Source organism: Geotrypetes seraphini, chromosome 3 (assembly GCF_902459505.1).
Source record: "Geotrypetes seraphini chromosome 3, aGeoSer1.1, whole genome shotgun sequence".
Lineage (NCBI taxonomy): Eukaryota > Metazoa > Chordata > Amphibia > Gymnophiona > Dermophiidae > Geotrypetes > Geotrypetes seraphini.
This window is the reverse complement of record NC_047086.1, coordinates 280,700,786-280,728,533: the sequence shown is the minus strand read 5'-3', so window position 1 is coordinate 280,728,533 and position 27,748 is coordinate 280,700,786. Positions and strand designations below refer to the sequence as shown.

Below are 27,748 nucleotides of genomic sequence, written 5' to 3'. Positions count from 1 at the left end.
AATACCAGAAAATAATAAAACCACAGAGCAGAAACACTTCTGAGCAACTTGCTTGCAGAAAATAAATTTGGAGCAGGAGTTGAAAATATGATTGACAGTTTTCTGCAAGCAACTTGCAAGTTGAGATACAGAACTCTAATCGTTTCTGGACCACTAGATACATTGCACTAGAACTCAGACTCCATTAGAAATCACCCATGAGACAGCTTTCAGTTATGCAGCCCAAAAACTTTGGAATGACCTCCTACTTGATATCAGATCAGAATTTTCCCATTCATGTTTTAAAATGCTCCTCAAAACCTGGTTATTCTTACAAATACTTTCTGCATAGCTTTATCTTCTTCTTTCTCTTTTTTTTTTTAACTGCCATTCATTGTAAACCACCTCATTCTGTAGTCCTTTTACTAAGGTGCGCTAACCGATTTAGTGCACGTTAACGATTAGCACGTGCTAAATGCTAAGGTACCCATTATATTCTAAAAGGACCCCTGTATTATTACGATTGGTGGTTTATCAAACATCAATAAAAATAAAATATTATACCTGCATAAGTGCTAGTATTCTATAACTTTAGGCCCCTTTTTATAGAATTGGGAGGTATATGAATATGATTTACATAAAATTGATTAAAAGTAAATCAGTGTGGGAACTGAAGATGAAGCTGGGGGTTAAGTTGGGGAGGGGAAAGGAGGGAAGAGAAGAATACTAGTTGAAGAGCAGTGGTCTCAAACACCCGGCCCAGGGGCCACATGCAGCCCGCCAGCTACTATTTTGAGGCCCTCAGTATGTCTATCATAATCACAAAAGTAAAATAAAAGAGTTTCTTGATCAAATGTCTCTTTAGCTACAAGTTACAATATTATTATTAAGACTTAGACAAAAGGAAAGATTTATAAACTATAAAGAGTTTTACCTCATACAAAATTGTCAATTCTTTAATAAGACATGAACTATTTTTTCAGAGGCCCTCCAAGTACCTACAAATCCAAAATGTGGCCCTGCAAAGGGTTTGAGTTTGAGACCACTGTTGTAGAGGGAAGAGAGTGGGTGGGACTGGGAGAAAGGAAGAGAGAGGAGCAATACTGGACTGGGGCTAGGGTGAGTGTTCTCTGAAAGGTTGGGCAGGGAGGAGGGGGGGCGCCTGGTTCCAGAAATTCTAGCATCATCTCTGGGAACCCTGTTAAAAGTCCTTTTCTACTTTTAAAACAGGCTTGTCATCTGAGAAGCACTTTACAATGACTCCCAATGAAGGCAACTTATAAAAGCCATTTACTTAGATACTTTTTTCAACGGCCTCACTTGAAACGCACTGATCCTGTCGCGCTTTAAGCTTTAAAAAAAAGTAGCGCAGAATGGAAGACGAAACAACCAACCAATCAGAGAATAAGGGCAGCTCCATTGCCGTGTCCTCCCGATTTCCCCCGGCTTCTTTCTCCAGTGGCTGTCCATTGGTTGAAATAGTCCTGGTACAGTATGAGACTGTACAGAAGGGGGCGTGGCTACCTTCCATTGCCGCCCCATTGGGGAGGGGGGCAGTGAATGAGATGCTAATTAGTTGAGTTCCGCCGCCGCGCGCTCTCCGTTTTTACGGGTTCTTCTTCTTTTGAAAACTGCCGAAGAGTCACAGTGCAGCGACTGAGGAGATACCGGCTATTTCGCCTCGAGTGGATGCCGCCGCAGGGGCTGGAGGCGGAATACATCGGCAAAGCCGGGACCGGCGGCGTTGACGTGGTGCCGCCGGTGCCCCCGCGCAGGGTGCGTAAGCGGGCGGTTGGGGCCTCGCCGGGTCGCGAGCGCAGGCTTAAGTGCGTGCTGGTGGGAGATGGTGCCGTGGGCAAGACCAGTCTGGTGGTGAGTTATACTACCAATGGGTACCCGACCGAGTATGTGCCCACCGCCTTCGACAATTTCTCGGGTATGTATCACGGTTACTATCTCTTCCACTCACTGTGCCCTCCCCCCACCCCTTTCAGGTCCCTCTGTGAGAAAGCTGTGTTACGAATGTATAGCCACTTCGTTATCTGCGTGCTATTTAATTGAATGTCATTAAATAGTGATAAATATGAGTGTGTATGTGCACGTACAGCTTTGTCAAATATCTGCATAAAAGCCTATACAGTATATGCTTTACATTTTGAATGACATTATTTAAACATTAAATAAATTATCTATATATCTATATACAGTCACTGGGCTGCTTAATATTCATCTCTAGTGTGTCTAATACCAGTCCTGTGACCTGTCCGAAACATCGCAAGTCAATACAGTTGAACAAAAGACAATAGTAAGTTCATTATCTTCCTGAACACGTACGTTTTTGGAGTTGTTGGTTTTTTTTTTTAAGCTAGTGTGTTTGATATTCTAAGAAACGTTGATTTACAGGTACCATCTACTCACCGTTTGAATTTTGTTTAAGAGACAAACTATGAAGTTACAGGGAAATAACTTTTAAAACCAATAAAAGGAAATATTTTTTCACTCGGAGACTAGTTAAGCTCTGGAACGTGTTACCAGAGGACGAGGTTAATATAACTGGTTTTAAAAAAAGTCCATAGTCTGGTATTGAGACAGACATGAGAGAAGTCGCTTCTTGCTCTGGATTGGTAGTATGGGATGTTGCTACTATTTGGGGGGTTTTCAGGCAGTGGCATAGCGAGGGAGGTTGATGTTAGAGAGTTGCGCGGGGACAGAAATCCCACCCGTCCCCGCCAAAGTCCCACCCGTCCCCGTGAGGACTCCCACCCGTCCCCACCCGTCCCCGCGAGGAATCCCTCCGTCCCCACCCGTCCCCGCGAGGAATCCCTCCGTCCCCGCCCGTCCCTATAAACTACAGAAATAGTTATTTCATTTAATTATGCTACTGAATTAAAGGCTCTGGTAGAAACCCATTTAAAAATAAGCAAAAAGACTTTATTAATTTGGAAATATTAATTGGGAAGAATACATACTTTGTAAACGGGTTTCTACCAGAGCCTCTAATGTTTATAAATTTTTATCAACACAACTAATATACTACTTTATCCTTAAGCAAAAAAAAAAAAAAAGAATTTTTTTCCTACCTTTGTTGCCTGGTTTCTGCTTTCTTCATATTCTCATTCAATTCCTTCCATCCACTGCCTCTCTTCTCTCTGTGTCTTCCAATTGCTCTGTTACTGTGCCTCTCCCTTTCTCCCCCCTCCCAAATTGGTCTGGCACCCATCTTTTTCCTTCCACTCCCCCCATAGTCTGGCACCTCTGTCTTCTTCCCTGCCAGGGTCTTCTCCCCATTCCCTCTTCCCCATTTCCTTCCAGTGTCCTTCTCCCCCACCATCTTCCCCATGTCCTGTCAGGCAGCATCCTTCTCCCCCCTCTGCCTTCCCAATGTCCTTTCAGCGGCCTTCTCCCCCCTCTGTCTTCCCCATATCCTTTCATCAGCCTTCTCCCCCCCTGTTTTCCCCATTTCCTTTCAGTGGCCTTCTCCACCCCTGTTTTCCCCATGTCCTTTCAGTGGCATTCTCCACCCCTTTGTCTTCCCCAGTGCTTTCAGGGTCCTTCACCCCCCTCAGTCTTCAACATGTGCTTTCAGCATCCTTCCCCCCCTCCTCCCGTTTACCCCATGTCCTTTCAGCGTCCTTCTCCACCCCTTTGTCTTCCCCAGTGCTTTCAGCGGCCTTCTCCCCCCTTAAGCGTCTTTTCTTCTCCACTCCACCTTTCCTCCCTCCCTTCCCCTTACCTTTGTGGCATTTCCGCACCCGACCGACAACAGAACAGGCCCGGTCGGACAAATCTCCCTGTCTTGTAGCCGCGAATCTAAATTACCTTCTTACAGCAGCTGGAGTATTGAAGCTGCTGTAAGAGGTAATTTAGATTCGCGGCTACAGGGCAGGGAGGTTTGTCGGCCGGGCCTGTTGTCGGTCGATCGGGGGACCTGACCGGCTGTGCACATTCTTCGGGGCGGACCGCCCCCTCCCCCCTCTTTCGTTCGCCATTGCCTTCTTCCTACCTGCCCTGCCGCTCACAGCCGACCGGAAGTCTTCCTGATGTCAGCGCTGACGTCGGAGGAAGGGAGGGCTTTGCTTAAGCCCTCCCTCCGACGTCAGCGCTGACATCGGGAAGACTTCAGTTCGGCTGTGTGCTGCGACAGTGCAGGTAAGGAGGAGGAGACTACCCTCGCGGCTCAAATGCAGTGTACTGCGATCCAACCCCGCAGGAACCCCGCGACCCTAGGGGGCGTCCCCATGGGATCCCCGCGACCCTAGGGGGCGTCCCCACGGGATCCCCGTGACCCAAAGGGGGAACCCGCGGGATTCCCGTCATCCCCGTTCCCGTGCAGCTCTCTAGTTGATGTCTGGCATTACTGCACTGTTTGCCTCCCCACCCTCTTCTCTGCGGTGCAAGCACCCCCTGCATGCCTCTTGAAATGTTTGCTGGTGCAAACAGCAGGTGGAAGATTCTGTTTGTACAGTGAATATTTCAAGAGATACAGGGGGGGGGGCCCAAGGAGAGGAGACACTGGCACCACTGTGAACATGGCACTCCGGGTGGTCTGCCCCCTCCCCCAGCTCCTCCCTTGCAAAGCCACAGTTTCCAGGTACTTGTGATCTGGATTGGCCACTGTGAAGACAGGTATACTGGGCTTGATGGACCATTGGTCTGACCCAGTGGCGTAGCGAGGGCAAAAGGTACCCGGGATGGTGGTGCCTCCCCTCCTCCTGTAGCTCTAGGTGAAGTTGTTGCTCACAACGGTCAACAAAGTGCTCCTGACGACCCCATCGGTTCTTCCACTGACGTCACTTCCTATTTAAGACACTTGGAAGTGACATCAGTGGGAGAGCCGACGGAGTTGCGAAGAGCATGTTGACCGTCGCGAGCAACAACTTCAACTATATAAGTATGGGGGGAAGGGAAGGGGTGTGTGCATGTGGAGGGGGAGGAATGGGGAGAGGAGGAGGGGTGCCTGCGTCCAGGGCGGACTGCCCCTCCCTTACTACGCCACTGGTCTGACTCAGTATGGCTATTCTTATGTTCTTATGAATTGTTACACTTCCCCCTCAAAAAAGTAACTGGTCTATTGCATTCAAGCATTAGTAATATTTATAAAACCAAGTGTAGGTTTGGTAGACATTGTTTACTTTATAGCATTGTGTGTAGACTGGATCTTTGCTGAATCTTTGCTTTAGATCGTGTACCTAAATTTGAACTAACGAAGGGAAGTATGTATGATATGAAATTAAATCATGTATCTTACCAGAAGCTTTCCAAGTACAGTATTTATATTCTGCTATTAACCATCAAGTTTAGAGCACAGTAAATAACAAATATCAGTTCAGGATAATAATATAAAAGAATAACAAAGAGCTAAAAGCATAGCATAGAAACTTAAGGCTCCTTTTACGAAGATGCGCCAGCGTTGTTAGCGCACACACCAGATTAGCGCGCGCTAGCCAAAAATCTACCACCTGCTCAAAAGGAGGTGGTAGCGGCTAGCGCGCTATTCTGCGCGTTAAGGCCCTAGCACACCTTTGTAAAAGGAACCCTTAGTTATATAGAACAGTGTTCTTCAACCTTTATACACCTATGGACTGGCGGAAATAAAATAATTATTTTGTGGACCGGCAAACTAATAAGACTGAAATTTTTAAAAACCCCATTGCCGCCCTGTCCCCGCGAGCTCGGACCCGTTAACCATCTGATCCCATCCGCACAAACCTCAAATAGTTATGATTTTATATTGAACATATTTTATTAAAGTATAAAAAGAAACAATATTTTGTACAATTGTCATTTTATAAATATAAATAATACAGGGCAAGGATCAACAAAACCCCCGTCTCCCCTCCCCTTCACATATATCCCCTCTACTATCAAGAAAACCGAATAAGCCAAATTATTACAGAATGCTACACAAATATCATGCTAACAGAATACCGCAGTCACACATGGCAGGAATGGTGTTAGGGGGAGTGCAACTAGGGCAACTGCCTCCTGGTCAGAGAGAGCCCTAAGCCAGCTGGAAGCGAAAGACTTTGCACTCCCCAGTATGTCTAACATCAGCTCTAGCAGGATACATATTTTAAATCTGATATATTCTAATCACAAGATAGAAATAAAATTATTTTTTTCTACCTTTTGTCGTCTCTTGTTTCTGCTTTCATCGTCTTTTCACTCTCTTCCATCCAGCATCTGCCCTCTGTCTCTTCAATCCAGCATCTGCCTCTTCCATCCACTGTCTGCCCTCTACCCCTCCCCCTCCCATATGGTATCTGCGTTCTTTCTATGCCCCTCTCTCCTACACCAGATCTAGCATCTTTGTCCCTCTTTCCTTATTTTTCATCTGATCCTCTTTCCCAGCATCAATCTCTCTCTACTTTGTCATTCCTCTGTCTCTCCCCTTTCCCTCATCTGATCTCTCCATTCCATCCTGACTCCTTCCCCTCCTCTAATCTCCTTGCCAGCTGTTTCCTTCCAATGTTCCTCCTCCCCTGTCCAACAGAACCTTTTCCTTTTCTTCCTCCCCTTATCAAACAGTAACTCTCTTCCCTTTCCCTTCTCCCCTGTCAGCAGTAGCCCTTCCCCTCCCTTGTCCAGGAGTACCCCTTCTCCCTTTCCTTCTCCCCTTATCCAACAGTAATTCTCATCCCCTTCCCTTTCCCTTCTCCCCTGTCAGCAGTAGCCCTTTCCCCTCCCTTGTCCAGGAGTACCACTTCTCCCTTACCTCCTTCCCCCTCCAGCAAATGTTTCCTCTATGTAGGCTTGCGGCAGCTCTGTGTGCTTTTAACTTCGGCACACAGCTGCCCCTAAGCAGTATTTTAGCCGCGGTTTCATGAGGCAGCCTCGGGGCCTTTGGTAGGCCATCCTGTTTCGATGATGCGATGTGGGCCGGCCTACCAAAGGCCCCGAGGCTGCCTCATGAAATCGCGGCTAAAATACTGCTTAGGGGAAGCTGTGTGCCGAAGTTAAAAGCACACAGAGCTGCCGCTGCTTGTCTGGGGGTGTGGAGACATACGCGTCAGGAGTCGGTGGTGGAAGGCAGGAGTGCCGGCATAGCGACGGCAACAGGAAGTTGCATGTCAGCTGACGCCGGCACCTTTTGCTGCGGCGGGGACCTGAATCCTTCGCGGACTGGCAAGATTTTTTTGTGGACCGACACTGGTCCGCGGACCGGCAGTTGAAGAACTGTGATATAGAAAGATCTACAACCAAGACAAATTGCTTCCCTCCTCCCTCAAACAATAAAGCACCGTGGGCTGCAGAGGGGCAAAGCCGAGCCTGGGGGAAACAGTCTTAAGGATAACCCCTGTAGTTTGAATGCAAATGAGAGAGTTGTGAAGCAGTAAACTTATTTATTGGGATTTATTAACTGCCTTTAAGGAGAGATTCACCCAAGGTAATGAGTGTACAGCTCAACATAAAACTTATAATTTTATTAACAGCATAACAATAGTAAAATGACCAAATATAAACATAAATACAATGAATGAAGTAAACTCAAAATTTGAAACTTAGTAATAGGACTACCATGAAACAGTTTCAAAAATATACTTACTTAACAACACTAAAATTCAAATAGCAGAGATATGAAACACCTGATAGACACACATTAGAGCATTCAAATAACATAGATATACAGTGGTACCTTGGATTACGAGCATAATCCGTTCCAGGAGCATGCTCGTAATCCAAAATGCTCGTTTATCAAAACGAGTTTCCCCATAGGAAATAATGGAAACTCACTTTGATACGTTCCCCCCCCCCCCCCCGAGGCCAGGGCGCTGCTCCCCTCCCCCCCCGCTCGCAAAGTTCCCCCCCGCGTGATCCGGCACCCCCCGTGAGAACAGGCACCCCCCCGACCAACTTTAATTCACCTCCCCCCCCGAGATTCTCGGCGAGAGGGAGAATTAGAAGGGCTTGAGCATGCGCAGATGCATGCTCAAAGCCGGCAGAGACAAGGAAGAAGATCTTCAAGCGGCACCGGCACTTCTGGGCTGCGTGCCGGTGCCAAAGGGGGGGGTGAGTTAAAGTTGGTCGGGCGGGGGGTTCCTGTTCTCACGGGGGGGGGGGAGGGGTGCTGATTGGAGCGGGAGGGGGCCCTTTGCGAGCGGGGGGGAGTGATGCTGGTTATTGGGGGGTGCTCGTAAATCGAGTCAACACTCGGTTTGCAAGACACGTTTTGCGAGAATGTTTTGCTCGTCTTGCAAAACACTCGCAAACCGGGTTACTCGCAAACTGAGGTTTAGTGCGAGTGTTTTGCAAGACGAGCAAAACATTCTCGCAAATCGTGATTCGCAAACCAAGCATTGAGTCGATTTCCGAGTCCCTCCGCCCGCTAACCGGCATTGCCCCTCCTCTCGCAAATGCCGCCCGCCCAAACTGAATGCTTACCTCCAATGTGGCACCAGCATGCAGCACCAACCCACAGGTGCCTCTCCTTCGACTGGACCTTGAGATCTGCGTATGCTCAAGACCTTCTGGCTCTTGTTTTCTCTGAGACCCACCGCTTCGGGATGTCGAAATGAACCATTTTCAGGGACAGCGTCCCGAAGCTGTGCGCGGGGATAATGGACCGGTGATTGCTTCCCCTCCCTGCCGCACTAAAGCCTACCTCCCTCCCTCCAGCGCTGATTCAACAAAGGCTAGAAGGCAGTGAGGGGGACATAGGAAGGAGGTACTGGGGGCACTAAGGACATGAGAACGGGCACATAGGACATGGGAAGGGGGCACTAAGGACATAGGAAGGAGGCACTGAGGGCACTTAGGACATGGGAAGGAGGCACTAGGGGCACTAAGGACCCAGGAGGGGGCACTAAGGACCCAGGAGGGGGCACTAAGGACACAGAAGGGGGCACTAAGGACATGGGAAGGAGGCGCTGGGAGCACTAAGGACATAGGAAGGACACAGGACTAAGAACACAGGAGGGGCACTAAGAACATAGGAAGGAGGCACTGAGGGCACTTAGGACATGAGAAGGAGGCACTAGGGGCACAGGACACAGGAGGGGGCACTGAGGGCACTTAGGACATGGGAAGGAGGCGCTGGGGGCACTAAGGACATAGGAAGGAAGGAGGAAGGGAATAGAAAGGGCCAATTGTTGGGCCTGAGTGTAGAAAGAGAAATGAAAGAAAGGAATCACAGTCAGAAGGAAATGCAACCAAAGACTCATGAAATCACCAGACAACAAAGGTAGGAAAAATGATTTTATTTTCAATTTAGTGATCAAAATGTGTCAGTTTTGAGAATTTATATCTGCTGTCTATATTTGTCTATTTTTCTATAGTTACTGAGGTGACATTGCATATTTTAAAGTCATCTGCCTTGACATCTTTGAAAACCCCCTAAATATAAATGATAATTAACATTTTCTCTGCGTATAGTGTGCTTTTTGGTTTGTTTTTTTAATTTTATGGTTACCATTATGAATTAATAAGATATTATGTGTACATGAAAAAAGAAATTGGGGGCAGGATTGGGGACGGGACTGACAATTAATAGATATCTCGTTTTGATGAAAAAAATAAATGGTAACATTAGATATGCTGAACCATTGGGTTGTCCATCTGTGCTCACAAGCATACTGTAATCACAGCTTTTCAACTCCTCCTCCTCCACCACATTCTCTGCTGTCCCCTTCCGTTCTTCCTTCTGCAAGCGAACATGAAGATGTCATTCTAATCTGCTCCATTTATGTATTGTTTTGCGGTTTTTCAGTTTGTTCACAGTTTTTACATGGCTTAAGGGACTGCTGTGCCTACTTGGAGAGGAACAGAAGGTAGAAGCTTTGTAGTCAGATTAGAGACCTGTTGGTCAAGCCAGTGCCGACTACATGGTATTACCTGCAAGTCCTTGGATCAATGGCGGCCATGATAGAGATGGTCCCCCTTGGCAAAGGCATATATGAGTCCCCTCCAGGATGCCTTGTTGTCTTGCTGGTGACCTCAGAGAGACACCCTGCAAGTTCAACTTCGTCAGTGGCAGCCATCTGACTGGTGGCATGGGCTGGTGGCTCCACCTACAGTTGCTAGCAAAAGGAATCCCACTCTGGATTGATTCATTGGGGGCACATTGCAATGGTAATCTAGTTCAAAGACAATGGACTCTTGTCACAACAAAAGTGATCTATGAGCAGTGAAAAGGTTCTGGTCCCAAATACTGTCTCACACACACATACTCTGTCGTCTCTGGTACAGATGTATCTGGGGGCACCTCCTTAGAAAGAACAGACTACATCATGTTCAAGGAGATGTCCATTTATTATGAGTCCTTCATTCATTTATATAGCATTATACATGGGTCAATTTTTTCAGAATATGACTGTAGGAAAGACCATATTTGGTAACAGGATACATAAAGCAACTAGACAAAGGTAGCAAACATAAGGAGGGGGTTTGGGAAGTTTGGCATATAATACTATCCTTTTGTGTAAGGTTTGAGCAAATGTTTCTTTCTTAGCAAATGTTTCTTATCTAAATGAGAAGCAGAATCACTCAGCTAAACACAAGCTGGCTTACAGAACAAAATGAGGACACAGAGCTCAGAACACAAAGAGAAAATGACCTTGTAGCTTGTCAGCAGAATGAAGACTGTTTCAGCGTTCTTGTTGCAGGAATAGAAAAACTTATAAGGAATATATCTGCCCCTTCAAGCAGTTCATCTGGTATGGCACTGACTGTAGTCTTTGCTGGAGGGCAAAGTAGTCAGACTTCTCTGACAATGCCACTGTGGTGGCTTATGTCAACAGGCAGGAAGGCAAAAGGAGTGCTCTGCTCCAGCAGGATGCAATAAGCATTGTTCTGTCGGGCTGAAACATACCTGCAGGCAATCTTTGCAGTGCATGTGGCCAGAGTGGACAATGTTCAAGTGGATTATCTCAGTACAGTGCACAAACAATTAGACCCAGGAGAGTGGTCATTGTCCCTGAAAGCATTCCAGGCCTTTGTGAGAAGATGGGGGTCATCGACATTTGACCTCATGGCAACTGCAAAGAACAAAAAGGTGAATTGGTTCTTCAGCTGAAGGTACAAACCATGAAGTGTAGGGCTAGATGCCTTGGTTCAACCATGGCCAGAGACTGGGCTTCTGCACATGTTTCTCCCCAGTCCATGATAAGCTGGGTGATCCACTGAATAGGACATCACATGGGAATGGCAGTATTTCTAGCGCCAGATTGGCCCAGGCGCCCGTGGTATGCAGATTTCATATGACTACAAAAGAAGCAATGTAAGCACCAGCACTAGGTTAATAGGATTTAACATTCATGCAATGGTGGCTGAAAGTTACTAAAAGGGAGTGGGAATCTTGATAAAGCCCATCGATTCAAACGGGCGAAACATGTTGGTGTTAAGAATAAATCCTCCCTACACAGCATCTTACTAGAAGCTAAGTACTTTTAGTATTCATATCTAATTACTTATACATTTGAATGCAAATTGAAAATACGAGCTGGTTCCTATGACGAGTGGGAGCGTAAAGCCATACACAATGAGAGCTTTCGAGTGTGTGGTGGCCCGCTGAGGACCAGTGAACATTAATTCTGAAGTTTACTTGAATGAAGTCTAGCAAAGCTGTAAGATAACTTCTTTCAGCTGAGTTTGTTACAAAAGAAGCAAAGCATCCAACTCCAAGTGCATTCAGACTTGCTCTCAAAGGGGCCAGTTGCCCTAGAAGATCTGGGATGCTTTGTCTTGCGGTATAGCTCTTGAGCGCGCAGCTCTTTTTCTAAAAGGATACTTGGAAGTAGTCATTGCTACTCTCCTTCGAGCCAAAAGCAAATGATGGTTCAGCATAAGCTGAGGCATGGGAGAAGTTTCAGCACTGGTGTGGCAGCGAAAAATTAGAACTGGGTAATACCCCAATATCATCAGGATTGGCAGTGGTGACCCTTAGAGTTCAAGTAGCAAAACTCTCATAATTCCAAGGCTGAGAGAAGAGAGCTTTGCTAGCGGTCCATCCAGACATAGGTTCTTGAAGGGTACTCTGAGACTACTGCCCCCGATTCGAGATCCTGGAATCTTAATATAGTTTGGAGGGACTCAGAGATCCTTCATGGATCTCTCGGTCAAAGCAGTTTTCTTGGTGGCTTTACTTCTGCCAGGAGAATCTCAGAATTGCAGGCCCTGTCATGCAGAGAGCCGTTCCTCAGGATGACGGAAGCAGGAGTGACCTTGCATACAGTTGTTTTGGTGTTTCATGTCAGCCAAGAAGTTAAGTTCCAGCATTCGGGTTTTCAAGATATCCCTAATGAATATGCTTGAGGCAGATTTGCATAAAATAGAAATGACAGACATACAAATACATATGCCTCATATATATTCATTTGGGATATCTTGAAAACCCGACTGGCTGGAGGGTCTCCCAGGACAGGTTTCAGAACCACTGGTCTATCTCGTTGAAGGCACATTCTAAACTAAACCTATACTGCATCTTCTCTATAATGGTTGAACTCACAGCTTCCTCTTCGGCAGAAGCAATGGCAATTCCTCAGGAGATTTATAGGTCAGCCACCTGGTCCTCCCTTCATACTTTCACCAAATTCTAAAGGGTGAACATAGCAGCACAGGAGGAGAATGCTTTTGGGTTCTCAGTTCTATGTGCAGGCTCATCTCTCCCATCCTAGAGTCTCCCATCCTAGAGTTTGGGGACTGCTTAGGTATGTCCCTATGGTTCAGCATACCATCTCTATTGCACTAGAAAAAGAGATTAGGTTCTTACATTGATATCTTTTCCAGTAGATAGGATGGTATGCTGAACCCATCCCCCAGCTATTTATCTGATTTACTTGCTTTCTGACTTGAGCTTAATGGTCAGCTCCATAGCTAGGATTTTACTGTCGGTCAGTTTATTGCATTATGAAGAGTCCTGGGGGTCGCTGTGTGTGCGGACTTCTGGGCACTATGGACCACTGGTCTGACCCAGCAGCGGCAATTCTTATGTTCTTATTACAAGGGAGGAATAGTTGAGCTCTATAAATGTTCGGGCTACTTATTTCTTGTTTAACTTGTTTACATTCATTGTTCTTCTTTTAACTACATTACTTTTCGTTCAGTGATTGTTTGTTTTAATTTCATCTGAGCAAATCAGACACCTGGTTTCAGGGAGTTCCCCGTACCCCTCCTTCTCCTGTTTTTCTTCTGTAGGACTGTCACTGGCTTTGGTAAAAACTGAAGGGGGCAGCAGAGACCGTGGAGGAGTTGAAAAGCTGAAATTGACATCTTTTGCAGTATGCTTGTGAGTGCAGATAGACAACCCTACAGTTCAGCATACCGTCCTTATCTACTGGAAAAGATATTATCAAGGTAAGAATCTAATCTTTCTTTCATGCTCCCATCTCCTCCTCTAAGGCCAAAAAATATGATCACGTCACGCCACTACTATACAAAGTGCATTGATTGTCCATTAAACACAGAATGACTTTTAAAATCTTACTTCTCACGTTTAAAGATAGACAAAATAATTCCCCAGGATTTATAGATCAACTACTCATACCGTACACTCCGAGGACACTTCAATCCAGTCAACAAAATCTATTGCCCATTCTGTCTCCAAGTCATATAACTTATGACACTACACTTATGACTGTTTTTTTCCGTCACTGTTCCCACTCTTTGGAATGCTCTTCCATCATATCTCCGTTATGAAACCTCCTTAATTAAATTTGTCTAATCTTAAAATTTTTTTATTTAATGATGCCTATGAAATTACATTTTAAAGCGTATTATATCATACGTAAACTAAGATATACTTATATAACGATTCAAAGATGTATTTATAAAATTCCTTCACCTTTGTTCCTCTTGTAGCTTTCCCTCATTTTCTTTCCTATCAAGATATTGTAGTTCTTCCCTGGCCCTCTACCCTTTTACCCTATTGTATCTTTGTTTTTTGTAATTAACCCCTACATTTTATATAATGGTTATATAATTTTTTTTTTTCTTTCTTTTATTGTAAACCGCTTAGCCTTATTTTGAGCGGTATATCAAAATCTTAATACACTTGAAACTTCATTGCCTCACTAGTCAACTCCTAAAATTCTTGTACTGTCATAGCTCTGCTGCGGGCAGCAGGAAAGTGTGTGCTACGTGTGCAGCTATGCCCCTGCTTAGATGTAAACACATAAACATAGTAACATAGTAAATGATGGCAGATAAATGCCTGCCTGGTCCTTCCAGTCTGCCCAACCATACATGCTCCATAATTTAATTTAAATGGTCCTTTTTCTTAGATATTTCTGGGCCAGAAACCCAGAGCCCTGCCCGGTAGTGTGCTTAGGTTCTATCTACTGGAGTCTTCATCAAAGCTCACTCCAGCCCATCTTAACCATCCCAGCCATCGAGGCCCTCCCCAGATTGTCCTCAACTTAATGCCCATATACAGGACACAGACCCTGCAAGCCTGCCCAGTACTGGCCGTAGTTCCTTCAGTGTATCCTCATTATTTTCTGATTAGAAATCTTCTGTGTTCATCTCATGCTTGTTTGAACTCTATCACTGTTTTCTTCTCCACCACCTCCTTCAGGAGTGCATTCCATGCATCAACCACCCTCTCTGTAAAGAAGAATTTTCTAACATTACTCTTCAATCTACCACCCTTCAACCTCAAATTATGCCCTCTGGTTGCATCAAAAACACATTTAATTTGCTAGTTTGCTACTCGGTTACAAAGAAATGAATTTGAATATAGTGACAGTCTGGGTATTAGTGACAGATTTGTCTTTAGATACTCAGCCCACTAAATCTGAATTACCTGGAGGAAAGATGTAGAGGAAGACACTTACCCCACAGAAAATCTTAAAAGCAAAACCTGTTAACTTGATTGTATTTTTTTTTTCCTCTTCTTACCAAAGCTGTTGTATCTGTTGATGGCAAGCCGGTGAGACTACAACTTTGTGACACAGCTGGGCAGGTTAGTGAGGTGGTTCTTTATTTTTATATATATATATATGTATATATATATGGTACTATAATAACAGAGCATCAGTAGTTTTTAATGAACACCAAAGTTATGTATTGTATATGAAATTTTGCCTTGCAGAAAGACACCCTTGTACTTTTTCACATTCAGTTTGCAAATGAATTAAAGTAGGAGTTTATTCACTGATTTACACAGGATACTCTACATTTTCAATGTGAAAAATATAATTGTAGAAATATTCAAAAATTAATTAAGAATAGGAAACCAGTCTTGATTTGCATAAGTTTTCACAGTTGTGGACTTTTTCAAAGTATGGAGCACTTTTTGCAGCAATAAGACATGAGTTACTTAGGATAACTTTGCATAGCAGAATGGTACCAGTCTTAGTCACGTTCTCTCAGCTTAGTTGGAGATAATTTTGTTTTGTGCTTTGGATCATTCTCCCCAGTTCCAAGATACGGCACATGAGAGCAAGTTCTCTTTCAAGATATGCTTGTACTTTGAACTGTTAAAGATTATTATTATTATTATTATTATTACTAGTCTTTAAGCCCGTTACATTAACGGGTGCTAGAACATATGTGTGTGTGTCTGTCTTTATTTCTTTATCTCTCTCTCTCCTTAGCCGCTTTCTTTCTTTCTGCCTTTCTTTTTCCTTGGCTGTCCTCTGTTCCTTTTTCTTCACCCCCCCTGTCCATCAGCATCTCTTTCCTTCTCCCCCTGTCCAGCAGTAGGCATCCCTTCCTTTTTTTATCACCCCTCCTCCTTCTTATCCCTATGATACTCTTACCTTGCTCTGTCCCTGATCAGAGGTTCCCGACAGCCGCCCAGTTGCACCCATTGGAAAAGTTCCCACTGCCGCATCCCGCACCCCTCCTGACGCGGCTCCCACTGTCCTTTATGTCTGTCTCTGTCCCTGGTCCCCTTTGCCTGTCTGTCTTTCTGTGTATCTCCCTGCCCCTGTGTCTTTCTTCTTTCTCCCTCTGTCTGTCTGTCCAAACCAGCATTCCCTCCCCCTCCATTTCCCTCCCCCCACCCGTTCCCTGTGCAGCAGCATTAGCGTTTCCTCTATCCCCCCCCCCTTTCCCTTCCCGCGGTCCGGACTACAAACGTGATGATTCCAGCAGCGCTTGCATCAGTCTCCACACGCTGCTTCGGGTCCTTCTACTGCCCTGATTTACTCTGGCACGTCCCTGATGACATCATCAGAGACGCGGCAGAGCAAATCAAGGCAGTAGAAGGGCCCGAAGCAGCGTGTGAAGACTGATGCACACGCTGCTGGAATCGCCATTCGGGCCCGCGGGAAGAGAAGGGGGGTGGGTGTCAAAGGAGGAACGGAGATCGGCGGCGGCAGGAGGAACGGAGATCGTCACCTGGCTTTGGTCCGGCTTGTGGAGAGCAGGGAGGCTGTGGGGAAGAGAAGGGGGTGGGTGGCAAAGGAGCGGAGATCGGCGGCGGCAGGAGGAACGGAGATCGTCGTCTGGCTGCGGTCGGGCTTGTGTAGAGCAGGGAGGCTGTGACGTACAAAGCGAGTAGGTGGTGACGTAAAACCCATGCATGCGCACTTGTATTTTCACGACGGATCAGAGAACACGTTTTTTTAGTGCGCATGCGCGGTCTATCATTTTATTATATTATATTATTATTATTTTTGTATACCACCCAACTATGAGTTCCAGGCAGTTCACAATCAAGAAGGACTGTACAGTCAGTGAAACATACATGTAAACAGGGTTACAGCAGTGATCATGATACAAACTTATTAAACAAGTAAGTTTTCAACAACTTTCTGAAAGCATAATATGATTGCGTTTGTGGAATCAGAGTACTTAACCAGGAATTCATTTTTCCCAACTGGAAAGCAAAAGTCTTATCTAAAAATCTCTTATAACGGCAAGCTTTTACAGATGGATACAAGAACAGTCATTTTAAGTATTTTTATTTGACATATATAACTTAAATTGGGAGGATAGGTATCCTGAAGCCAAACCAAACAGGGCTTTAAAGCAAATGCAGCCAAATTTAAACAAAATTCTCGCTTCAAATGGCAACCAATAGAGTCATTGATAGAAAGGACTCGTATGGTCACTTTTTTTTTTTTTTAATCCAAAGATCAAACGCACTGCTGTATTTTGTATAACTCAAATGCGATTTAAGATTTTTTTTTACACGATGCCAAGTAAATGATGTTGCAATAGTCAAGAGCAGATAGAATTAAAGACAACTACTAATCTGAAAGATACCAAGCCAAAATATTTTTTAATAGTTCGAAGTTTCCAGAGAATCAAAACATTTTTTTATCATTTGTGCTCTTCTAAAGTTAAGTAACGATCTAATGTCACCCTCAAGATCTTAATTGAAGTGGCTATGGCAAAATATTCTGGCTATGAAGTGGCTATGGCAAATATTTTAATTTGAAGTTTTTTTTTATCTGTAATGCTATTGTTCGGACTGGCAAGAAAAAAATAAGTTTTTACTGGATTAAGCTTAAGTTTGAATTTGAACATCCAATGTTCTATCTGTGCCACTTTTGCCAATGTCAGCTTTTTCAGCAGATATAAAAGATCAGATTGATCTGATCTTTTATATCTGCTGAAAAAGCTGACATTGGCAAAAGTATAGTAACATCGTCAGAATAGATGTAGAATTTAACCTTCAAGTCTTGCAATAAATTGGCCAAGGGAATCAAATAGATATTGAAAAGAGTGGGCGCCAATGGAGATCCCTGTGGTACTTCTGATGGATTACTCTAAGAGGATGAAAATTGCACAGCCGAATAGACCTGATATGTCCTATTTTGCAAAAAGCCTTTAAACCACTTCCAAACGTTCCCAGTGATTCCAGTAGCATCTAAGCAGACCAATAAGATCTCATGATCTACCAGATCAAAAGCATTACTTAGATCTAACTGAAGAATCAAGACACTTGAACCTAAATTGAACTTACTATAAAGATAGTCCATTAGCGATGCCAAAACTGTTTCTGTATTATAATCCGAGCGAAATCCTGATTGATGATCATGAAGGATATCAAATTTATCTAGATATTTTACCAAATCCGCATTTACCAAGCCCTCCATCAGTTTTGTAAAAAGCGGAATACTGGCTATCTATCGTAATAAAACACTTAGCGCGCATGTGTACTTTAATCTCCATGCGTTATGCTCATGTGCCGCGCAGTACAATAATTCACCTGCCGCCGATCACCCATGCCTGCCTCAGCTGATTTCCTGCTTTCTGCCCCGATCTCTGACGCCGGTTGACTTCCTGCCTTCTGCCTATGCTGCCAGGATGCCTCTTCTTCTCACCCCTGGACCAGCAGCGGCAGCAGCTGCGGTTTCATCAAGCAGCCGCGGGGTCTTTACTAGGCCGGCCTGCTTGGATAATGCGAGGCAGGTTGGCCTAGCAAAAGCCCCGGGCTAGCGGATGTTGGACAGGGGGAACAGGGAAGGCAGAAGGGGTACTACTGGACAGGGGGGAGGTAAAAGGAAGGGAGAAGGGCTACTGCTTTATAAGGGGGAGCAGGGAAGGGGTGCTACTGGACAGGGGGAAGGTAAAAGGAAGGGAGAAGGGCTACTTCTGGACAGGGGAAGCAAGGAAGGGGTACTACTGGACAGGGGGAGCATGGAAGGGGTGCTGCTGGACAGGGGGAAGGTAAAAGGAAGGGAGAAGGGCTACTGCTATACAGGGGAAGCAAGGAAGGGATACTGCTGGACAGGGGGGAGGTGAAGGGAGAAGGGCTACTGCTGGACAGGGGGAGCAGGGAAGGGATGCTACTGGACAGGGGGAAGGTAAAAGGAAGGGAGAAGGACTACTGCTGGACAGGGGAAGCAGGAAGCAAAGAAAGAAAGGCCTCAGCGCCCCATTGTGCTAAAAGTTTACACAAATATTCTAGCTTAAACACTAGTAGGCCTATAAATGGTTTCACAAGTAATGGGCTCTTTTTGTTTTTTTATGATAGGAGTAACAGCAATATGACCTATCTCGTTCAGAAATAAATCTTCTTTAAGTGAGAGTGTAATCCATCTAACTAGTTCAGCTTTAAAAACAAAAGGAGCATTTCTCAGTAAATTTGGATGACGATCGTCAAGTCTACAATTAGATTTCACATACTTTGTAAATAACTTACAGAAAAATAACCAATCTGGAGAATTAAACCGTGTCCAATTCATATCTGCCCTCGAGCCCTCAACCAGTTGCATCATTACACTTGCATCATTTTTAAACAGTGAACAATAATTAGATCTTAGATGAATAATTTTGTTTTTAAAAAATTCAGCAGGAATATCCGCAGATGGCATGCAATCCGTAATCGAATGCTTTTTAGATTCTATATCAAATAAGTTATTAACTAATGTAAACAATTCTCTACTATTAGTATTAGCTGCTCCAATTTCCTTCAGTCTATCTTGCTCTGCTGCAAAACAGTCCCACAAGATAATACTGGCAACACCATACTTTACTGTAGGAATGATGATTGCAGGTTGATTAGCTGTGCTTTATGGGACACATTGCTTTAGCACTGAGACCAGAGTTCCACTTGCATATCAGGCAACAAAATCTTTCTTCAGGATTTGTGAACTGTGTTTGCAAATGCTATGCAGTATGTTGTCATATGTGTTCTCTTCAGCAGTGACATAAATTTGAAATTGTTGCTGTCAGCATCTTTCCTAGTCTAAGCCAGAGATCTTTTAAGTGAATGTAGGCACTGTTTACCTTCTAGTTGAAGCCTGCACAGAAGATCGCGGATATAGTGTCTTTGCAAACTGCTTTAAGCTGTTTCCTCTGCTGCAGTCCCGACCCTCCTCTGACATCAGAGGCAGAATCGCGGCGGAGGAAACAGCTAAAAGCAGTTTGCAAAGATGCTATAACCGCGATCTTCTGTGCAGGTTGCAACTAGAAGGTAAACGGTGCGGGGAGGCCAGGGTGGGGAACTGGACGCCGGGGGGAGGAAGCTGGACAGCAGCACTTCCCAACTGACCCTCCCTCCTCCCTCTCTAAAGCAGGTGCGGCAGCGGCCAGCTAGCAAGAGCAGCACTGCCGTTCCTGCTTTAGGGGGAGAGGGGGGAGGGTCTGAATCGGGAAGCCGATTTTTTTTTTTTTAATCAATTTGAATCAATTCACCCGAAGTGAATCGGTAACTGATTCGAATCATGAATCGGGCAGCACTAGTAGGGAGAGAGGAAGAGGACAAGGAGAAGCGAGGGGAAAGAAGAAATTAAGGGAAAATGGAGAAAAAAAATTAGGGGAACTGTCTGTGGTGTAGAGGGACTGGTTAGAGAAAAGTGCTATAAATAGCTTGAATGGAGGACTAGAGTATGATGCTGACAAGCTACCAGGAGGGGAGAAAAGAATGGCAGGACCTTAGTTGTTGATTATCCACATTACCTGCTCTGTTCTTGATGTTTAGATTCAAGCTCGTTATTCACTTTTGGATGTATTTTATTTTTACTTTTTATTTCCTTTGCTGATTGAGGGGAAATTTGTTGTCAGTTATGAGTTCTGCACCCTCAATCATTTTCAAAAGTTGGCTCCTATTAAGCATTTTAAAACACATTCTTATCCTTCTAATTTCTACCTTTGAATAACTTTAACTCCAGAGTTCTCAGGACCTCTCTTTTTGGTATATTTAGATCTATACAGCAAACAGCTTGATTCTTTATCCAGGACTGATCAGATTCTGTGGGAAGGACACACATGGGCTATATTTAACTTGTGGGCTTTTAAGGCTAATTTAAAAAAATGGAGTTAATTTGCTATGACAAGAGGAGTAAAGATTTGCATAATTAAAACCTTTTGGTTTCTTGTTCTTAATTACCCTGCACTTAACATGAAAAAATATTCAATATGTTCAGTAGATCCATTTACGAAATGGATTTTTAAATGTAGTTATACTCATAAGTTTACATACTCCTGGCAGAATTTGTCTCAGAAGTGTACCATTTGTGGAAAATATGAGTGATCAGACAAAACGCATTTCTTTTATTTTTAATTTGTTTCAAATTAAACAGAATAGCACAACCTTTAAACAAACCGTAGCAATAAAGAAAATAATAAAATGACCCTGCTCAAAAGTTTGCATACCCTTAGTTCTTAATATCTTGTATTGCCCCCTTTTGCATCAGTTACGGCTTTTAGCCTTTTCTTATGGCGGTGAATGAGGCCCTTTATTTTCTCATGTGTATAAAGCTGCCCATTCTTGGCAAAAAGCCTCTAGATCATATACATTTCTTTGGTTGTCTAGCATGAACTGCATGTTTGAGTTCTCTCCAAAGTGGCTGATTGATGTTTGAGGTCAGGATGTGATAGCTACTCCAGAACCTTAACTTTTTTTACTTCAGCCACTGAAGGGTCGACTTGGCCTTATGTTTTAGATCATTGTAATGTTAAAAAGTCCTAGTCTGCCCCTTGTGCAGTTTCCAGGCTGATGAATGCAAATTCTCCTCAAATGTTTTCTTACAAGACACTGCATTCATCCTGCCATCAATTTTAAATAAATTCCCTGTGCTGTTGTAGCTTGCACCGCCCTCCCCCCAAAAAAACAACAACAAAACCAGCAGAGATCCATTTCCATGCTTCATGGTAGGGATGGTATGCTTAACATGACCATTTTTTTTTTCCATCAAAATGGGACATCTATTAATTGTCAGTCCTGCCCCCAATCCCGCCCTAGCCCCGCCTAATCCTGCCCTAGCTCCTCCCACCCCAATCCCACCCCTAATTTCTTCCATTCATTTTTCATGTACACCTAATAGTAACCATAAAATTAAAAACAAAACAAAACACAAAGCACACTTTATGCAGCGAAAATGTTAATTATCATTTATATTTGGGGGGTTTTCAAAGATGTCAAGGCAGATGACTTTAAAATATGTAATGTCACCTCAGTAACTATAGAAAAATAGACAAATATAGTGCAAAATATAGACAGCAGATATAAATTCTCAAAACTGACACATTTTGATCATTAAATTGAAAATAAAATCATTTTTCCTACCTTTGCTGTCTGGTGATTTCATGAGTCTCTGGTTGCGTTTCCTTCTGACTGTGCATCCTTTCTTTCATTTCTTTCTTTCTGCACTCTGACCCAACAATTGTCCCTTTCTATTCCCTCCCTCCCTCTTTCCTTCCTATGTCTTTAGTGCCCCCAGTGCCTCCTTCCTATATGCTTAGTGCCCTCAGTACCCCCTTCCCATGTCCTTAGTACCCCTTCCCATGTCTTTAGTGTCCCCAGTGCCTCCTTCCTATGTTCTTAGTGCCCTCAGATCCAGTGTCAGTTCTCCTTTGTACTTGGTCCCCCTCACTGCTTTCCAGCCTTTGTCCCACCCCCTCCCCCGAAGCCAGCCAGCCTACCTCCCTCCCTCCCTGTCGTGCTAAAGCCAGTCTGCCTGTCCCTCCCTCTAGCGCCGAAGCCTGCCCCTCCCGGACCAGCCCCCGCTGCTGCTTGCTGCCCGCCGAAGCCTACCACCGCTTCAAACCCCCACCCCCTCTCTGATCTGCCACCCCCTGCACTAAAAACCGTAAATTCTGACGTCGGAGAGGAAGTTCTGAGCCAGCCAGGCAGCGATTGGCTGGCCCAGAACTTCCTCTCCGACGTCAGAATTGACATCGGGAAAAAGGTTTGTGGGCCTGTGCCTGGATCTTCCTTTTCTTTAGTTGCGGTGGTAGGCTTTGGCGGGTAGCAAGCAGCAGTGGGGGCCGGGCCAGGGGGGTCAGGCTTCGGTGTGGGAGGGAGGGAGGCAGGCTGGCTGGTTGGCTTTGGCGTAGCAGAGAGGGAGGGGAAGCGATCGCTTTTCCCATTGTCTCCATGCACAGCTTCGGGACGCTGTCTCTGAAAATGGGACATTTCAGCGTCCCGAAGCTGTGCGTGGGGACAACAGGTCAGGGGATTTAAAAACGGAACAGTCTCGTTCAAAACGGGATGTATGGTCACCTTAGGTACGCTTCTCTTCATAAGCCTTGTTGACTCCTTTCCAAACATAGTGTTCATGGTTGTGAACATTAAAGTTCAATGTTGGTCTCATAGCTCTAAATTCTTTTGTTCCAGAAGTTTTGAACTTCTCTAGGTGCTGATTGGCGTATTGTAAATAAGCTGTTTTGTGGCCTTCGTGCAACAATATCTCTCTCTTTCTGGCAACTATACCATGCAGCAAAAACAAAAAAAAGACTTTAGAGATATGTACAGGAACTTTATTAGTCTCAATAAAACATTTTCCAGAGAATGGTTAACATTAGAGAGAAACCAGGACCCAACACGTTCCGTGTTTCAAAAAACACTCCTTCCTCAGGGGTCCTAGATGGTCTATGTCTCAAAAACCAAGAACCATGTAGAATACAACGATTAAGTGTAAGTTTCAAAAGATTGTGAATGGCTGAAAGCTCCTGTGATAGTTGTTCCTCGGTATAAAACTGGCAGCAACTCTACAATGCAGCCCATTTTTGTTCAAGTATCTATCTCCTTATTGTACATGCTGAAATGGCCACACCATTTTGTTTCAGAGAAACCTGTATTTCAGCAAAAGTTGTTTGTGGGTTTTTCTTTGTATCCTTACAAAGTTTCTTGGCAGGTGTGTCTGAAATCTTTCTTGGTCTATGGCTTGGTATTAACAGAACCCATAATTTTCCATTTCTTGAGCAGAGTCCCAGTATAGTAATTCTTATGTTATAGCAGGGGTAGGGAACTCCGGTCCTCGAGAGCCGTATTCCAGTCGGGTCTTCAGGATTTCCCCAATGAATATGCATTGAAAGCAGTCCATGCAAATAGATCTCATGCATATTCATTGGGGAGATCCTGAAAACCCGATTGGAATACGGCTCTCGAGGACCTGAGTTCCCTACCCCTGTGTCATAGCATCGGCAGCCTACAAAACAGCTCAGCTCTTTATTCCTCCCCCAAGCATCCCCTTCAATCTGTCCCTCTGTTCCCTCTCCACTACCACATCCAACATTTCTCTCATCCTTCTATTCCCCATGCATCTGTATCTATGCCCAATTTTCTTTTCTTCCTTTCCCCATGTGCACCTTCTCTCACTCACATACTCATGCCCAACAATCCTCCCTTTCTATTCCCTCCTTCCTAAGTCCCCTTCCTTCTGTGTCAAGTTCGTTCCCCCCTTCCTTCTGGTCCCAAAATTAAGATGTACACCAGGGATCCCTGCCTGCCTGCCCCGCTGAAGCCGCTGCTGGGGATCTCTCCCTGCCTAACCCCCCCCCCCCCCGAAAGCCGACCCAGTTGTTGGAGCCACAGTCGCTCCCTCCTTCCCCAGCGAACTTTGTACAGAGATGGCACGAGCAGCGATTCACATGCTGCATGTGGCTGGCCTACAAGCCTTCCCTCTGATGTGAACTCTGACATCGGAGAGGAGGTTTCTGGGTCAGCTACTTACGTGCAACGTGTGAGTCGCGTCCCTGCATGGAGTTTGCCGGGGTGGAAGGAGCGAGTGTGGCTCTATCAAGGGAGGGGAGGGATTGATCTCCGGCAGAGGCTTCAGCACCGGAGGGAGGGGGAGGGGAGGCAGGGATCCCCGGCAGCAGCGGCTTCTACTGACTGGCAGGGAATATCCTCTGCAGCGGCCAGGCCGCTTATCCCCCCAACAAACAACCCACGTACCCCTAAGGGTACGCATACAGCGTGTTGAGAAACACTGTCCTGATCAACCCTGGTGCATTTAACCTGCATTATGGAAGAAACACTGCCTGCTCACTCCAAATGCTCCCTTTAGGGTCCATATCCTGATAATGCCAGATGCCTAAACAAAGCTTTTTGTACCAGTCTAGAATTCTTTAATTAGGATAATCTTCCCAAGCCTGGACTTTTCCTGTCCTTTTGTTTCCAACCTCGGTCAGAGTTCATAAAGGAGCTACCATAGAGCATTTGGATTCTCAAGTGATTCTCCTACAGAATTGCATTTCTTTTCAGACTCTTGAGGATGAACTGCCAGGGGAAGTAAGATGTTTATTTCATGAATTGAATATATGAGTGTACTTAGAAAGCATATCTGACAAGCATTCCTATTCAACAGTACTGAGCCAAAGAAACTAGGATAAACCCAGACTCAGGCTGTCTCTACCTTCCTCAGAATGGCTGGATAAAGTCATTTTGCCTGCTCTCAATTTTCACAAGTGGGAACCCCTTTACTTTCCTGCCATACAGTTGCTCACTTCCTTCCTGTGCTTTTGCTCCAATTTCCTGCCAGCTCACTCCCTCCAGCTGCAGAGTAGTGCAGTCAAAGCATTCAGGGGAGTTGGGTGAATCTTATAGCCCTGCTTTTTTTTTGTTTTTTTGCATTTTTTAAAGTTTTTTTAAAGAGCTGTAAGGATGGGGATTCATCTAGACCCCTGAAGTCCTGGCAGTACTGCTAGGGCCTTCAGGGTGCTTGGTGAATCCCCAGCCCTTAGCCATACATTTTTTTTTTTTTAAACTTTTTGCTTGATATAGTTTCATTGGTTGAGCAGTGCTCAGGACTAGTGCTGCCCGATTCAGGAAAAAAATTTTTGATTTGATTCAGCCTATTGAATCGATTTTTTGATTCTATTTTCCTGCCCAATTGTTTTTGTTTTTTTCAAACATCCTGGTGGGTTTATTTTATAGCCTCTTCACCCCCTTTGCCCTCTCCTACCCACACTGGTCCTGTGGTGTAATCAAAATAAACAAACAAAAACACTTTTCCTCTCTCTGTTAAATCCTAGCTCACGTTCGCGGTCCAACACCAGCTCTGGAAGAATACACATTTCAAATCTGACATATTGTAATCACAAAACAAAAAATAAAATTATTTTTCCTACCTTTTCTTTTCTTGTTATTTTTCAAATCATGTTGGTCTGGTTGTCTTCTGATCAGGCTTTCCTTCTTTCTCCGTGCTAACCATCCATCTTCTATCTCTGTGCTCCCCTTCTGTTTCCCTTTCTTCCCCCAGAGGTCTGGCATCTTTCTTTTTTTTTTCATCTCCATCCCCCCCGCAGCTGCAGCGATGGACCCCACCATCTCCAGATCCACCATCTCTTCTTTTCTCAACTACCCTTTCATCCAGCATCTCTCTTCTGTGTCCCTGTACCTATTCTCTTCTCCAGTACTGTCCCCCTTGTGTCCCAATTCCTATGCTCCCTCCATGTCCAGCATCTTATCTCTTCCCATATCCAGCTTGTTCTTTCTTTTTTCCTTACCTCTTGTATCCCCCTTCCTCAGGTACAGGCTTTCTCCTGCCATCCTGCACCTTGCCCACCTACTTTGGAACAGTATCTGTCCCTCTTGTACCCTTCCCCTTGTGGTCTTGCATTTCTTCTCCCTCTCTCCTTTAGTCCAGCACCTCTCCTTTGCTTTCCTCTCCCTCTTTTTTGTTTGGTCTCTCTCTTCCCTTCACCCCAGGTCTGGCATCTCTCCTCCCCTCTTTTACTCCTTCCTCCTCCTCCCTCTGCACAGGCCTTCCTCCCCACTGCGAAGGAACTCTTCCTCCTCTTCCCTCTGCACAAGCCTGCCCCCCTGCTGTGAAGGCACTCTTTTCTCCTGCTCCCCCCACAGTGGCCTGCTCTCCTGCCGTAAAGGCACTCTTTGACCTGCCCTCCTACTGTGAAGGCACTCTTTGGCCTGCCCTCCTACCGTGAAAGCACTCTTCGGCCTGCTCCTCCCGCAGTGGCCTGCCCTCCTGCCGTGAAGGCACGCTTAGGCCTGCTTCCTCCGCAAGCCTGTATCCTCCCCCAGCTTCCCCACTCTTACTTTTAGGCTAACACGGAAGCCTGCAGGATCGCTAGTGTTATAGCGATCCCTGCAGCTGCCCGTCATCCTCAGTGGCATGTTCTCTCTGCCGCGATCCTGTCCCTGATGTCAAAGCAGGGGCAGGACATAGCAGAGCGAACATGCCGCTGAGGACGACGGGCAGCTGCAGGAATCGCTATAACACCAATGAACCTGCAAGCTGCCGTGTTAACCTTAAGGAGGTAAGAGCGGAGAAGCTGGGGGAGGCCTTTCTGACTGACTCTTCCCCCTCAAGCAGGAGCGGCAGCGGATGGCCAGCAAGAGGCAGCGCTGCAGCTCCTGCTTTTGGAAGGCACAGGGGGAGAGTCAATCATTGAATCGGGAGGCCGATTTTTTTGGGAAATTGAATCGATTCAAATCGATCCATCTGATTCGAATTGGTGAATCGATTCAAATCGGGCAGCACTACTCAGGACCTTCAGGGGGCAGGGTGAATCTACCTGGAACACTAGGGAGAGAGCACAATTCACCAGAGTCATTCAAAGTACATGCATGCTCCAGTAGTAACATGGAAAACCGCCTCACCAGCCCCATCCTAATTACTAATGTAATTCAACAACAAAAAAAAACCCAAAACTTTTAGCAAAAAAATTCTTATAAAGTGGAGAAAAACCTCAGTCTTCATGGGTTAAAATAAACTCCATTCCATTTGCTAAGTCCAACATCAATCTGCCATGTTCATCAATCCAAAAACTTTTGAATCCCCATCCCTCAGCCCTGCTTCTTCTTTTTTACTTTTTGCTTGATGCAGTTTGAGCTGATCAAACTGTACCAAGGAAAAAGTAAACAAAAAAAACAACCAACCAGAGCTGTAGAGCTGGGAATTCACTGAAGGCTCTGACTGCATGCCACTGACTGATTGGCATTTTCAAATCTTTGGATATCTTTTTATATCCTTCTCCTGATTCATAAACAACAGTCATGGGTGGGTTTCTTTTCCACAGGATCCCAAGCCTATTTGTGGGTCTCTTTTTTAGGATCCCAAGCCTGCATTATCAGGACTACTTGAACTTTCGTGAGGCTTCATTAATCTGCAGCTGCCTACTTAAGCCTATCAATTCTAAGTGTAAAAAATATGAATAGTACACAAATGTTATACATAGCAACCAACTG

The 27,748-nt window shown here is 45.0% G+C and overlaps 1 protein-coding gene across 1 annotated transcript in view; it reads left to right on the top strand.

Annotated features, from left to right (window-relative positions):
• Nucleotides 1-1,471: 1,471 nt before the first annotated feature.
• Nucleotides 1,472-27,748, top strand: part of RHOU (ras homolog family member U) — a 30,731-nt gene continuing 4,454 nt past the window's right edge. The window contains exons 1-2 of the mRNA XM_033939814.1: nt 1,472-1,915; nt 14,817-14,875. Coding sequence (XP_033795705.1) covers nt 1,669-1,915; nt 14,817-14,875 — 306 coding nt within the window. The 5' untranslated portion in view covers nt 1,472-1,668. The remainder of the gene's footprint in view (nt 1,916-14,816; nt 14,876-27,748) is intronic.